Source organism: Plasmodium malariae (genome assembly GCF_900090045.1).
Source record: "Plasmodium malariae genome assembly, chromosome: 13".
Classification (NCBI taxonomy): domain Eukaryota; phylum Apicomplexa; class Aconoidasida; order Haemosporida; family Plasmodiidae; genus Plasmodium; species Plasmodium malariae.
Window position 1 is genome coordinate 2181821 of NC_041787.1, and position 14534 is coordinate 2196354.

General features: G+C 26.6%; 2 protein-coding genes across 2 annotated transcripts; one reads left to right on the forward strand and one right to left on the reverse strand.

The window, feature by feature from the left end:
• Positions 1-534: 534 nt before the first annotated feature.
• Positions 535-8658, reverse strand: PmUG01_13052000 (conserved Plasmodium protein, unknown function; the record flags this gene model as incomplete). Its single annotated transcript, XM_029007525.1, is given in 3 exon segments — positions 535-6202; positions 6217-7495; positions 7509-8658. The coding sequence occupies 3 exon segments, from the start codon at positions 8656-8658 to the stop codon at positions 535-537; spliced, it is 8097 nt and encodes a 2698-aa protein (XP_028863905.1).
• Positions 8659-10914: 2256 nt separating this feature from the next.
• PmUG01_13052100 (conserved Plasmodium protein, unknown function) lies at positions 10915-14178 on the forward strand (the record flags this gene model as incomplete). Its single annotated transcript, XM_029007526.1, has 1 exon — positions 10915-14178. One exon carries the CDS (start codon positions 10915-10917, stop codon positions 14176-14178), a length of 3264 nt encoding a protein of 1087 aa, XP_028863906.1.
• Between the last annotated feature and the right edge of the window lie 356 nt (positions 14179-14534).

Genomic DNA, 14534 nt, shown 5'->3' on the forward strand with positions numbered 1-14534 from the left:
GAATAGATTATATGCTGCATACAAATATATTTATATAAACGTATGTAAAGCCAAAATGCACAGTGAACATTCTTAAGTCCAGAGAAAAGTAAAATGCTAATGTTTACTCAACCGCTCAGATATTGATACATCCATTTGAAGTACATTATTTACAAATATTTTGACATTACTAATACAAAATGAAACCATTTTGAAACTGATTACAACACCACAAATATGTTCACCGAGAATTAAGTGTTTTATTGGGCCTTCAGGGCTTGTACATTAAATTTTTTTTTTTTTTTTTTTTGGTATAGAAACGTTTGGTCTATACGTGCAAAATCGCCCTGCAAATAAATTTACTTTCCTTCCTTGTGTTGCGCTTGTATTATAAGTATTGCGATTGCATATACATATATATGTATACACAAACACACATTTATATATGCATGATTAAATGAACAAGCCTAATCTTCTCCCCATTTTTGTATATGAATAACCTCTGTTACGCGCTACGCGCGTCACAAGAGCAAAGAAGTAGAATTATTGATCACTTCAATTTTTGATGCCCTTAAGTTTTTTATATTCCTCCATTTTTTTTTTCTTTTCATTCATGTATTCGAGTCTTTCATTCTGACGGTTCCAATATCCCTTTTCCTTCCACCAGTTAACTAAATTTTTAAAATTTCTCTCCACTCTAGTCCATAACTTAAAAGATTTATGATCAACATATATAGAATCCTGCAGCACTATCAGATCCTTCGGTTGAAATGCATTACTGTAATTATTTGAACGTAAATGCTGATGAAGATGATTATGGGGAGGTATAACCATTAATGTAAACCGTAATGGATTAAAATCTTGACTATTTTTTTCTGATTCATTTGCACCTTTTTGTGATAAAATAATTGGAGGTATAAGTGCCCATACAATATTATCAGGTTTTAATAAACTCTCTTGAGATAATTCTTTTCTGACTTCATCAATGGTTTTCCTCCTTTTGCATTTTGGATGGTTGTATAATTCTAATAAATTTTTTTTTAAATTTTCACAAAAATGGGATATTATATGATCAATTGATTTAAATTGTTCATTATTGATTAAATAAATTTGTTGTAAAGACTGCATATTTTTATTTATATTATTATTATATTGCATATTATGCTGAATATTTTTTTCGTATATAGTAAATTTTGCAATAATAAAAGGGTTATCACAAGTTTTTATAAGTACATATAATTTGTTAAGCTCATTTGACGGGTATATAATAGACTCACCAATAACTATGTTCGTTTGTTTTAAATAAGCATGTATTTCATGATAATTCCATAACTTAAAATTTGGATGGTTTGCAAATTTTTTGCTTTGATAATATTTGTTTTTATTCTTCATTTTAATTTTTTCATCATCATCATCAAAATCTTCAAAATCTTCATTATCATTTAACTTTTTAAAATGATTTTCAATAAAGGTATTATTATCATGATTGATATCTAATTCTATTAATGGAGATAAGTTATCATAATTAAATGGATATTTCATCAAATTTTGCATAAATATTTGTTTTTTTATTTTTTTAATATTTTCTTCAGTCACAACTACGTGAAAATTCGTTTCAAATTTATTGTACAGATTATAGCTCATTGATACTATTCTACCTTTTATTAGTTCCCCTATTACGGAATTGTTAATATATTCTGCATCCTTCAAATTGTTATTCTGATTGTAATAATTATTTTTATTTATAATATTCATATTTTCAAAATTTGCATTAATTAAATTCATTCTTTCGTTGTAATACTTTCTTAACTGTCTTAAAAATTCTCTTGAGTCACTAATAACACCTCTAATATTATATGGTAATATTGTTATTTTTATATAACTACTATTTTTGTTTATGTAATTCATTTTACAAACTACTTCAGAACCGATAGTTAAATTTTCTTTCTTTTCATTAATGATTAAGTAAAATAATTCCTCTTCTGTTTTCTTCTCATAGTTGTATCGATAATCTTTATAAGGGTGTAACAATTCCTTCTTTATAAATTTCAAATATGGGTAAATAAAAATTTTCTTTTCGTTGTAATATTTTCTTGCATATTCTTTTATTTCAATATTTCGTATAAGCTTCTTTTTATCAATAATATAATTCACAATGTCATAGGTGTTTTTATTTTTTAAAAAATTATTCTTCTTATCAACAGAATTTTTAAATAATTCTTGTATCAAATCATAGCAGTTTAATGGATGTATTCTAGTATTATCTAAAGCCTCTACATATTCATCTCCATTTCCAATAATTCTAATAAATGATGAGCAATTTCGGTACACACATTTACCTATTAAATTTTTATTAGCTGACAAGGTCAGCAAATCTTCTCGAGTATTTAAGTTTCTGTTATGTAATAATTTCATTAACTCTTCTCTCTTTCTTAACCCTAATCCTGCAATATAACTTATCGTATTTCCTAAATGTTTTTTTTTCTTTTTTACAAAATTTATATCACACCCAGTTTTATTTACAATATCTATAATAATTCTATAAAATAATGATTCTAACTTGTAGCTGCACACATATTTTTGTAAATCATGCAAACAGATGTTAAACATATTTTTGTTTTCTTCCTCAAATAAAGAAATAATGACACATAACGGATTTTGCACAAACCTACAGAGGGATAAACATATAAGAGCTTCCCTTGAATATTTATTTGTTAAATCCACACTAAATTTTATGCTATTAGTCACTATACAGGGAATATACATATTTTCCGCTATAACGATGTATTTGTTATTTCCATTATCAATACTACTAGTATGTATGTTACTACCATTACGGGTACTCGTATTGAGTAAGTCTTCCTTTGTACTATTTACTTGCATATTATTATTAACAAAATTTTGTATGTACAAATAAAGGAGATAGGAATGCACATCTCTAATTCCAATAACTATTACATCTGGTTTAATTTTTTTTAAAAAGGATATAAATAGATTAACATCTTTTGTAATTTTTTCTTGTTCAACAGGCAAATTTTCCTTTTTTATAACATCTAAATATATGTTATCTAGGTATATGTACTCAATAATATCTCCATATATATCACATGCCATTATATGCAACCTTATGCCGAAGTGAATAGTTTCACATATTATGGACACTACTTCATAGACATTATGATTTTTTTTAATATTTTTCAAAATAGAATTTTTTTTTTTTTCTTCTTCATTTTTGTTAGATATATAACTTTTTTCTGATTTATCCGAGTAATTATCGTAACTTATATTTTTCATATAATCATTTCCTTTTTTTTTTTTTTTTTTTTTTTTTAATTCATCATCTAATATATAGGAGTTGTTATCTGAAGAATAAGACGAATTAAACAAATCAGACTTGTTCGAATTCTTGATATATTTTTCATCTGTTTTGTGATTTATCTTTTTCTTGCTTTTTTTTATTTTATTTTTTTTCTCTTCTTTTCTTATTTTGTTGTCTCTATGTGACTGGTCACTGCTGTATGATTCATCTGTGTAATAATTTTTTTTATTATTTTTCTTTACACGTTTTTTCTCATTTTCGTTGTCATCATCGTATTCTTCTTTCCCCTCCTCCTCGTCATCCTCATCATGATACTTCGTATATGAATCTTTGCTTCTATTGTAATCGGATGAATATTCATCCTCCCTATCATTTAATGTGTCAATTATTTCTCTGCTACTTTTTCTATTTTTAATTATTCGCTTCTCTTCCTCTAATTCTTTATCTAATTTTCTATCCAATTTTTTGTCAGATTTTTTACCCAATTTCTTATCTAATTTTTTAAATATTTTAATAGGTTTAACGTTAAGTGTTAAATAAAAGGACTGATGTATATAAACCATGAGCCAATTTTGTGCACTTGCTAGTAACAAATTTTCTAAATTTTTTTTAAATAATGGTAACAATTCGACGCATAAAAAGTTATTTAAAATTTTCTTTTGTATATAAACAAACATATTATTATTTTCCATACAATTATAACAATATGCATATGACAATTGTTGTAGTATATTATTTATCCATTCATTGTCTAATATCTCTGATTTCATTAATTTGTTTTTTTCCCTTTCAAAATAACTTTTCAAGTCCCTTTCATTTTTTTTTTTTTTTTTTTTTTTACATTTCTCTCTTTCATTAAAATCGTCACTTTTCCATGGTACATTTTCATGTGGTAATATAGGATGAATAATTAGATGAACTAGTTTATTCTCCTTATTTTTAAGAATTTCTAAATATATATGTTTATATCTATGCATATTGTAATAATCCTCTAACTCTCTTTTTTTGGAATCGATGTTAATACCACTTTCGTCTAATTGTGTATTAAAGAAATCTACATTGTAGTTATGTACATAACAGGGATCATGTGTTACGTTAAATGGGGTAGCTCTATTCCTCTTCGTATCATCCTCCTGTTTCGATGTAACATATTTATTATCATTGTTGATAACACTATTATTTCCGCTCATGCTGATGCTATTATTTCCACTGTTAGTGCTAACTTTTTTTGTGTTCGAATAGTTCAGCAGATGATGAACAGGAAACCTATATAATCGATAAGCCAAATAATCTGTGTTGCATACATCCACATGTACTTCAGCTTGATTTGTGCTTACAGTTGTTAGAGAAGCATATTTCAAAAAGAAGAAGCGAAGGATATACTTTATGCCAGGATGTGAAGCTAATAACTTGGAATAATAGCAAATAAGAGTTTTAAAAATATCTTTATTATTTGCTACTTCTCTTGAAAAAAAACTTCTACACCAATCTTCAACTTGATTTTGTATATTCATATCATTCCCATATATATCTGGTACATTAGTTACTATATTTTTTATCTTTGAACAGTTAAATTTAAAAATGGTTAGACAATCTTTTTCGTTCTTGTCCTTTACCTTACTAGAGTAGCTGTTTTGCATTTCCACTGGATATCTTTTGCTTTTACTACTATCACCATAGTGGTTAAGATTGCCGTTATTGTTATTGTTGCTACTATCTTCCTCATCTGTTGGACTAATTTTTTCGTTTTTAATTAAATCATACATATAAGAAATGTTTTCGTAAAATTGTTCCGTTGTCAGCAAATAGTCATCCCATACATTGAACTTATTTTTTTTTACATATTCTACAAATAGCAAACCTGGTATGCTTTTTTCATTGTTTTTTTTTTCACTTCCTTTCTCTTCAATGCTTTTTTTTCCACTTGCCTCTTTTTCGTTTTCCATTTCCTTGTTCTTTCCTTTCCTTTCCTCTTCCTCTTCCTCTTCATCCCTTTTGTCCTCTATCATGCTGTCTCCAAATAGGTCCTCCTTTAAATAAGCATCACTCTCATTGTTAGCATTATCGTCATATTTCTTTTCATTTATGTTATTGTCTTTTCTTTCCTTTTGCTCATTCTTGTTATCTTCATTTGTTTTATTGTTCAAAGGGTATATGCCACCTCTACTCTCGTGAAGAATTCCCCCATTTTTGTTGTGCTCATCATAAAGATCCTTATCATCTTTGATACTTAATATGCCACCAGTGTTCTCTTGATTATTTCCATCATTAATTAAATTATTTTTAATATAATAATAATATATATTAACATCTTCATAATACATCTCGTTGTATTTATTCATGATATCAAAAACAGAGGAATGTATGTTGTTATAAGTCTTACTATTCAAAATTTTAAGCTTACTTTTTAATTTTTTTATCTTTATAAAATTTTTATACCAAACTTTGTCTAATTCATGTATATCCCATACCATATTTAAATTGAATGGAGGGTATATCAAATAAGATTTGTGAAAGAAAATAAATGGAATTTCATTTTTATATTTTATCATCATATTTAAAATTAATATACACTTTTTTAATAAAAAATTGTCACATAAGAAATCATTCACATTTACATCATCATATATATTATCATAATTCTCTTCAATTATTTTTTCAAAATTTTTATATGTAAAATAGTTGGGATATTTTTCTTTCAACTTATTTACTATCCATTTTGATTCTATAAGTATGAACTTCTTAGTCATTTTAAATTTTCTCTTTTTATAGGTAAAATAATATCTTTCTGGAATATCTGAATATCTGATTAAGTCATCTTTTCTTGTTAACAATTGATTTAACGTTTCATCAGGTTCAGCAAAAGTTTTCCACTTACTTGATATTATATCGAAACTTTTTTTCTTTATCTTTTTTTTTTTTTTTTTTTTTTCTTCTTTCTTTTCATAAATTTTTTCCCTTTCTCTTTACAAACAATAATTGCTTCATCATTGAATAGATTAGAAGTGTCTTTTGATTTCTCTAGAGCATCTTCATCCATGATGCTCAAAACCTTTTTTTTTTTCTTTCTTTCATGTGTATCACCTTCATATATCTCATCTTCATACGTCTCATCCTTATGCACCTCATCTTTATACTCCTCGTCTTTATACTGCTGACCCTTATACCCCTCATCATTATACATCTCATCTTCGTAATATGGCACCTCCGCATATTCATCATATTCACAATAATCATCATAATCTTCATATTCCTCTCCACATATTTTTTTGTACTCCTCTTCATAAAGTTCATTATCACTTTCTTCCTCTTGATAATCTCCTTCTTCGCTATCCCCCTCATCCGCTTCATCATCACCTTCTTCATCTTCATCCTCTTCATCTTCTTCCTCCTCATCATCATCTTCACCCTCTTCTTCTTCTTCTTCCTCACCCTCATCGTCCTCCTCTTGTTCTATCTCCCCATCCTCACCCCCATCTCCATACTTTTCATTTTCTGCTTTATCCAAATCTACTTCATAATCCGAATCCTCTTCCATTCCTTTTTTTTTCAAGTTTTCATTGATCTCGTCAAAGAAACTAACTATTCTCTTTTTTTTCTTTTTCTTAATCCGACTAGAATCTTCATCATCTAATATCATATCTTTAGAAAAAAGGTCTTCCGGATTTTCTTCTTGATCTTCTTCATAATCTTCTTCGTCCTCATCATTTTCATAATCATATTTTTTTTTTTTTTTAACTGGAGAAATGTTAATAATATCTAAAACAGTGTTCACATCCCCAAACGTCTGGCTAATCATCTCATGTATATATGAATCGGTTTTATAAATATTATCTGAAGACATAGGATACCCCTCCTCTTCTTCTTCTTCTTCATTTTCATTTTCTCTTGTATCTGACATATTTTCTTCATAATTAAATAAATTACTTTTTGATTCTCCTTTCTGCTTTTTTAAAGAAGTTTCACTGTCATCAATAAAATAATCCTTGTCTTTCAAATGATCTATTTTATTTTCATTATCATTTTTTGGATGGTCATTATATAAATCATTATCATCTACATTTTTCATTTTTTTTAATCTTCTGTGCTTTGTGTCTTTTTCATTTCTTATAACTTGCATACCAGTATTTTCTGCAATGAGTTCTAAATCTTCTTCATCTAAACTTTTATTTTCGAAATAGTCATATTTTTTTTTTTTTTTTTTTTTTTTTTTTTTTTTTTCCTTCTTCATCCTTTTCCTCATCTTCTTCATCTTCACTATCGACAATAAATCCCCTCATTTCATCGTCATCACCATCCGCTTCAGCGTCCTCTTCCTCTTCTTCTTCTTCCTCATCGTCATTATCATCCTCAACGTCATCATCATCCTCAACGTCATCATCATCCTCAACGTCATCATCATCCTCAACGTCATCATCATCCTCAACATCATTATCATCCTCAACGTCATTATCATCCTCAACTTCTTTCTCTTTCATCTCTTCTTTTCCCTCAACATTCTTTCCTTTCTTAACATCCTCTTCTTCTTCATCATCTTCTTCTTCATCTTCTTCTTCATCTTCTTCTTCATCTTCTCCCCACATTTCCCCCCCCTTTTTCTTGTGAAAACCTTTCTCCTTCTTACTTTTTTTGAATCGCTTCATTACTCTCTCACTTAGTACATTTAGCTCCCTGTCTTTACATTTAGTCTGTTCTGTTTCGTTTGTACTATTATTTACTGCTTTTATTTCATTTTTATTTTTTGTGCTATCATATTTGGTCGACTTTTTAATAGTAATTTTGCTATTATCGTTTATAGACTTGACATTTTTATTAATACTATTATTATTATTATTATTATCACTATTACTACTGTTACCATTATCATTATTGTTGTTATTGTTACCACTATTATTTCTATTTCTATTATCATTATAATTATCATCATTATCATCACTATTATGACTATTATAATTATTATTATTGTCTTCCTCTTTGTACTCTTCCTTCTCTTCTATTTTTTCACGATCATTTCCATAATCTTCATCTATAATTTTTTTACTTTTTTTGTTGTACTTGTAATTGTTTGAAATATCCATATCTCCAATCGTATCACTTTTTGAAAAAGCTGAGTTCGTCTTTAGATCATTTGTGTTTGTTACGATGTCATTATTATTTAGTTCCTGGACATTATGCTCTTCCCCCATATTTCCCCCGACTTTATTCCCCTCCTCATCCTTTTCATGCAATTTATGTTTCAATCTTTTAAAGTTTCGGACGAAAAACCCTTCATTTTTTCTCTTCAAATTTGTTGACTCTCCTATTACCCCTTCTTCATCATTTTGTTGAAGGTCCTTTTTGTTTTCATTCGTCGAACTCATCATCCCTCCTCTTCATTACTTTTGTTTTAAGAAATAAACATGCACATATTTTTTAAGCTGTACGTAAATGCGTGCGTATACACATGAATACTTACATATAAATATACATAAATACGTATATACATACATACGCAGATGCGTACGTTCATATATATATATATATATATATATATATATATATATGAACATATGCTATATATAAAGCAGTACCTTTTTTATGGTTATGCTATTTTCATTCTAATATAAAGCGGAAAAATATGTAAAAGTAGTTTATATATTTTACGTATGTATCTCTCTATATATCTATATATATGTATTATATACATATGAAATTGTTTTTCTCTTTATAATGACTTTTATTAAGGTATTTTATATTTTTTTAACAACTATATAATATTTATTAAAATAAATGTTACGTTTATATCCTTTTAAAAGGAAAATTACTTGGAAGTAATTTCTCATCGATTTTTTGTTAAACAAAAAATTGTCGAAGTTTTTCTGCTGTTTCAATAAAAGAATTATGCGTTTTTGCAAGTAGCGAAAAAAAAAAAAATAATAAAAAAAGAATAAAATAAAGTAGATAAATCATAATAAAGTAGATAAATCATAATAAAGTAGATAAATCATAATAAAGTAGATAAATCAAAATAAAATAAATTTGGATAAAACAAAGTATAACAAAATACAATTAAACGAAATAAAATAAAATAAAATACAATACAGTAAAACGAAATAAAATAAATTAAAATAAGATATGGCTAAAGAAAACAAAATAAAAGATTTTCTTTTTCATTCTGCGTAAATACATTTATGCATATACGTTAACGTAGCGGAAGAAGGATATCACCTAGGGGTTTGTTTGACTTCCCCTAAATAGAAGCATGATTAATGATTTTTATTGAGTGTTTTTCTTTTTTTTTTCATTTTTTTTTTTTTTTTTTTTTTTTTTTTTTTTTTTTTTTTTTTTTTTTTTTTTTTTTTTTTTTTTTTTTTTTTTTCTTTTTTTTTAAATTTGTTGTGTATTGTCAAGGAATGCGGAAGAACACTTTGACGATGTACATGTATTCTAATGAAAAAAAAAAAAAAAGAAATTTATTTATATTCCTTTTTTTCTTCCTTATGCAATGTTTCTTTGAACGCATTAAATAATACTGAACATTGCATTCGTCGTTCGTGAGGTAGATATACAAATATACTATACATTTATATATACATATATATATGCGCACGCATACTTACATAAATACAAGTACATATATACGTATGCATTTGTACCTATATAAATTCAATTTTATAGGGAAAAAACGAGTATTTGTTTTTTGTTTTTTTTTTGAAAGTAGACCTTGATTTTCTTATTTTTAACTTGTTATATATGTGTTAAAGTGCAAAATGTGCTTTTTCTACTATAATAAAAGGCCTAATGTGTACATTTATATTGTTTGTTGATGAGTTACGAAAATAATAAAAACAAAATAATAATGAAGAAGCAATGAAAAGGGAGCAACAGCGATGTGGAAATAATGAAACTGTGAGTGGAATACTCTTAAGCATATTTTTTTGTTGACACTTTTTTTTTATTTTTTTTTTTTTTTTTTTGGTATTTACCCAATTAGATATATGTACAGTAGCTATACTTTTCGCATAATTATGACTGATCCAAATAGTGCTATGAAAATTACGCCAAAATATGTGTACCTTCCATAAAGTCATTAAATTATCGTTTTGTACTTTGATATAAGTGAAAAATTCCATATACATTTTTACCATTCCACGTTTATGCTTCATTCGTTTATATACGTATATGTATGTATATATGTGTACACATTTTAATCTGTGAAGCGTTCTACATTGCATATTTACGTACATACAAACATACATACAAAAGTACATTCATGTGTTAACCATATAACGATAAAGGCTACAAAAAATTTCTGATTTCATTTTAAACCTGCGGCATTTATTTTTACTGCTACAATGTTCAAATTATAGAAATGCCCTTACGCACTTTTTTCTCTTTGCATTTTATGAGTGCATGCCAATATTTAACCTTTTTTTAAAAAAAAAAAAAATTATTACGTCAAGATTGTACACCTGCACACAAGAATAGAAGAACTTTTAGAAGGGGAACAAACTGAAAAGGGGAAAATAGAGGAGGAAAAATCTGAAGGGGAAAAGATAGAAGAGGAACAAACTGAAAAGGGGAAAATAAAGGAGGAAAAAATTGTAGTGGACAAAATTAAAGGCGAAAAATAAACGATGGAATTGTACACAAATGAGTGGGAATATAAGCAAAAACGCCTAGAAGGTATAATAAAAAAAGAATTTTATTATAAAGAAAATGTAATAAGAGATTGTGAAAAAAATATAACTGGAGGATTTATAGCAAGGAACATGTACAGTTTGAAAGAATATTGTGAATGCGCAAAATGTGATTTTACAATATTAATAATAACGGAATATATAAAAAAGGAGTGTGTGCTCGATAATTATATTTTTGCTTATAAAAAATTATATGACAATATAGATAAATATATTTACAAAATTTCAAAAGTAGAAGATATCGATCTTATTATTGAAAACGACTTTTTACGCAAAAATGATATATTACAAAAGAAACCAAAAAATAAAAAAAGAAATGTGGGAGAAAATTATATAGAAATGGAAACATTTACCATGTCAATTATATTAAAAATAAAAACTCAAATTTTGAATTCTTTTCCCATGTTAAAAAGTATTTTAAAAAACTTAACCTCGGATAATTCTAGCAGCTATTATATTAATAACAGGACCGGAATAATAGAGAAGTTAAAAAAGAAAATTTACAGTTATTGTTGTAACAAGGAAAGAAACACCATTGAAGGACATACAAGAAGAAGAAATGATTTGGTGGATACAAAAATTAAGATGGAGCACCCAAATATGGCGAATATATGTGCTAATGCTACATCAGATTTTGACGAATATACAAATAACGGCACTTCTTATCCGTGCAATTTAGGTGAAATTAACAACAACGATTGTGATATTTACAGTGATCGTATCTGTTATGACAGCGCTGATGTAGGAAATTACAAACAGGATATTAATGGTGAAAAACACAATCCCATTTACAGTTATGACTTATGCAGTTCTACCCTTTGCAGTAATCTGTGTACTATTAACTCAAACGATTGCATTAGTAAAAATAGCGGCATAAATTTTACTACTGACATAAACATCAGAAATGAAACGAGGGGAACACATGAGTACACAAAAGAGAAGATACAGCCATACAGTTATTCTTCTAAAACGAATGGGTTATTGACTTCTTTAAAATTTTATGAGATAAAAATAACGACAAACAAAAATTTAGTAAGTCTGAAGAGCATCCTTCTGTTAATTGAAGTGGTGTGTTTGTTCCACTCGTATTTTATTAAATGCGTATTAGAAAAAGAAAAAAAAGAGAAAATAAATTTTATACAACTCCACGAATTTAAACTAAAGCAGATATTTTGTGATGAATATAATTATTTAACGTTTTATAACATTATTTTGGGAAAGCTGAGGAAAAAAAAAAAGGATGACAATGTTATATATAACGATTTTAGTAGCGTAGTACGGAAGAAGGAGTGTGATGGTAAGAATTTTGGGGAGGGTACAAACAATGCTTATTTTAAGAAGCAAAATGTATCGAGTAAAGGCATTTGTTGGACTTATGAAAATGGAAATTTCTCAAATGATGTAAACGTTTTTTTTCCAGGTAATAATGGAATGTATTCATATAATGATTATAACGGTATATTTCGTACTCGTCGGATGAATATATGTAACATTGTAGATGAGGACCCATTCTATGAGAGCCCGAATAAACTTGAACTATTGGTTAAAAATAAATGCTGCATGTATGAAGAAAACTGTTCATATAAACACGTTTCGTACGAAGCGCTATCAAAGGAAAAAATAAAAGAAATCTCTTTAAGCGAAAAGGAAATTGAGAGAATACATAATTACATAAATTATGTATTCAACAGTATTATGGAAGAATGTGATACATATTTTCACATTGAGTTTTTATTTACTCTACACACGTTTCAACTAAAGTTTTTGTTTAATATTTTAAAAACGCTATTACTAAGAAAGAATTTAGAAGATGACCTACTAATAATGTTAACATATTGTGCCTACAAAATTAAGAACAAAGAAATAATGGATTACTGTTTTTGGAGACTTATAAGCATTTTTGAAAATGAGCATTTTCCAGATAGCTGGGTTGTATTAGATAACAAAGTGAATAATCAGTTGAAGAAAAAATATAAAGAGATGAAGAATAATTTGAAAGAGAAAAAAGAAAAAAAATATAGGAAAGAAAATTATCGTAGTAGTATATTTTATGAAACTTTAAATCTTATGCAGGGAAGTAATGAAAATAGAAACAATATAACTGAGATAGACGTAAATAATGGAAATTTTTATTTTAAGAAAAATTTAATTGACAAGAATATATTTGTCAGTTTTATAAAGAAAACGAAGAAAGATTTTCTGCATTATAATGATATACCAAAAGGTTATGTTATTAATGAAATACAGAGACTACGAAATTTCAATGATTATTATTCTTGTTGCTATATTTTAAAAAATAATAAAAAGCAAAAAATATTAATGGCTTTTAAAAAGAGGGGAGAAAATAAAGTCTATATATATAAATATGATAAAAATATAAAAAAAAAATATAAAACTGTGAAAACATTTTTTAACATATCAGGATTTTTAGGTATATTAATATGTAACTTTACAGGAATGAAAATTAGAATATATGATAATGGGATATCAGAAAAGTTTTCTAATTTTTTCCCATCTTTTGAGAGAAACAATGTAATATCGATTAGGTTTGAATCAAATATTATAAGTGAATTGCCAAGACATTTCATATGTAATATATATAAAGAAAATAAAAATATAAAAATTATTTATGAAAACAAATGCCCCATATGGAATGATGAAAAAGAAATTTATGAGCTACCTTTTTATGGTAGAGTTAAATTGGCAAGCGCAAAAAATTTGCAGTTAATTTTAAAAAAATGTGTTGTTAGTAATTCCAAGAAAGATTTATTTTTAAACAAAAACATAAATGATGTTATTGAGTATGTAAGCAATCAACATAGTAGCAGTAAAAGCAATTCGGACGTGGATAACACATATGAGAGGGAAGGCAGTTGTAATAATGCTTCTACAACTGCCACCACGTACGAAACATATTTCTTTGAGTCTAAAAATGCGGAAGGGAATAATAAAACTGAAGAAGAAAATTCAAAGAAGGTCGTCAAAAAAAATTTTTCCTTTGATATTATCAAAAATAACTTAAAAAGCAAAAAAAAGGAGGAAAAGTTTGAAATTATAAACAAAGATGAAGAAGAAATATTTTTAATTTTTGGTAAAAACTCAAAGGATTATTTTACGTTAGATTTCCGCCATCCTTTATCTTCCTTTGAAGCATTTTCCATAGCTATTTCGTCGTTACTGAAAAAAAAAGCCGTATCTTAATTTTTTTTTTTTTTTTTTTTAGTGAAAATGGTATGAAGCCTACTTTTTTGTTTTTGTGTTTACCCCTTTTTAATTAAATTTACCCTTTTATTTAATTATTCTTTTTTCATTTAGTTAATCTTTTTTCATTTAGTTAATCTTTTTTCATTTAGTTAATCTTTTTTCATTTAGTTAATCTTTTTTCATTTAGTTAATCTTTTTTCATTTAGTTAATCTTTTTCATTTAGTTAATCTTTTTCATTTAGTTAATCTTTTTTCATTTAGTTATTCTTTTTTCATTTAGTTATTCTTTTTTCATTTAGTTATTCTTTTTTCATTTAGTTATTCTTTTTTCATTTAGTTATTCTTTTTTCATT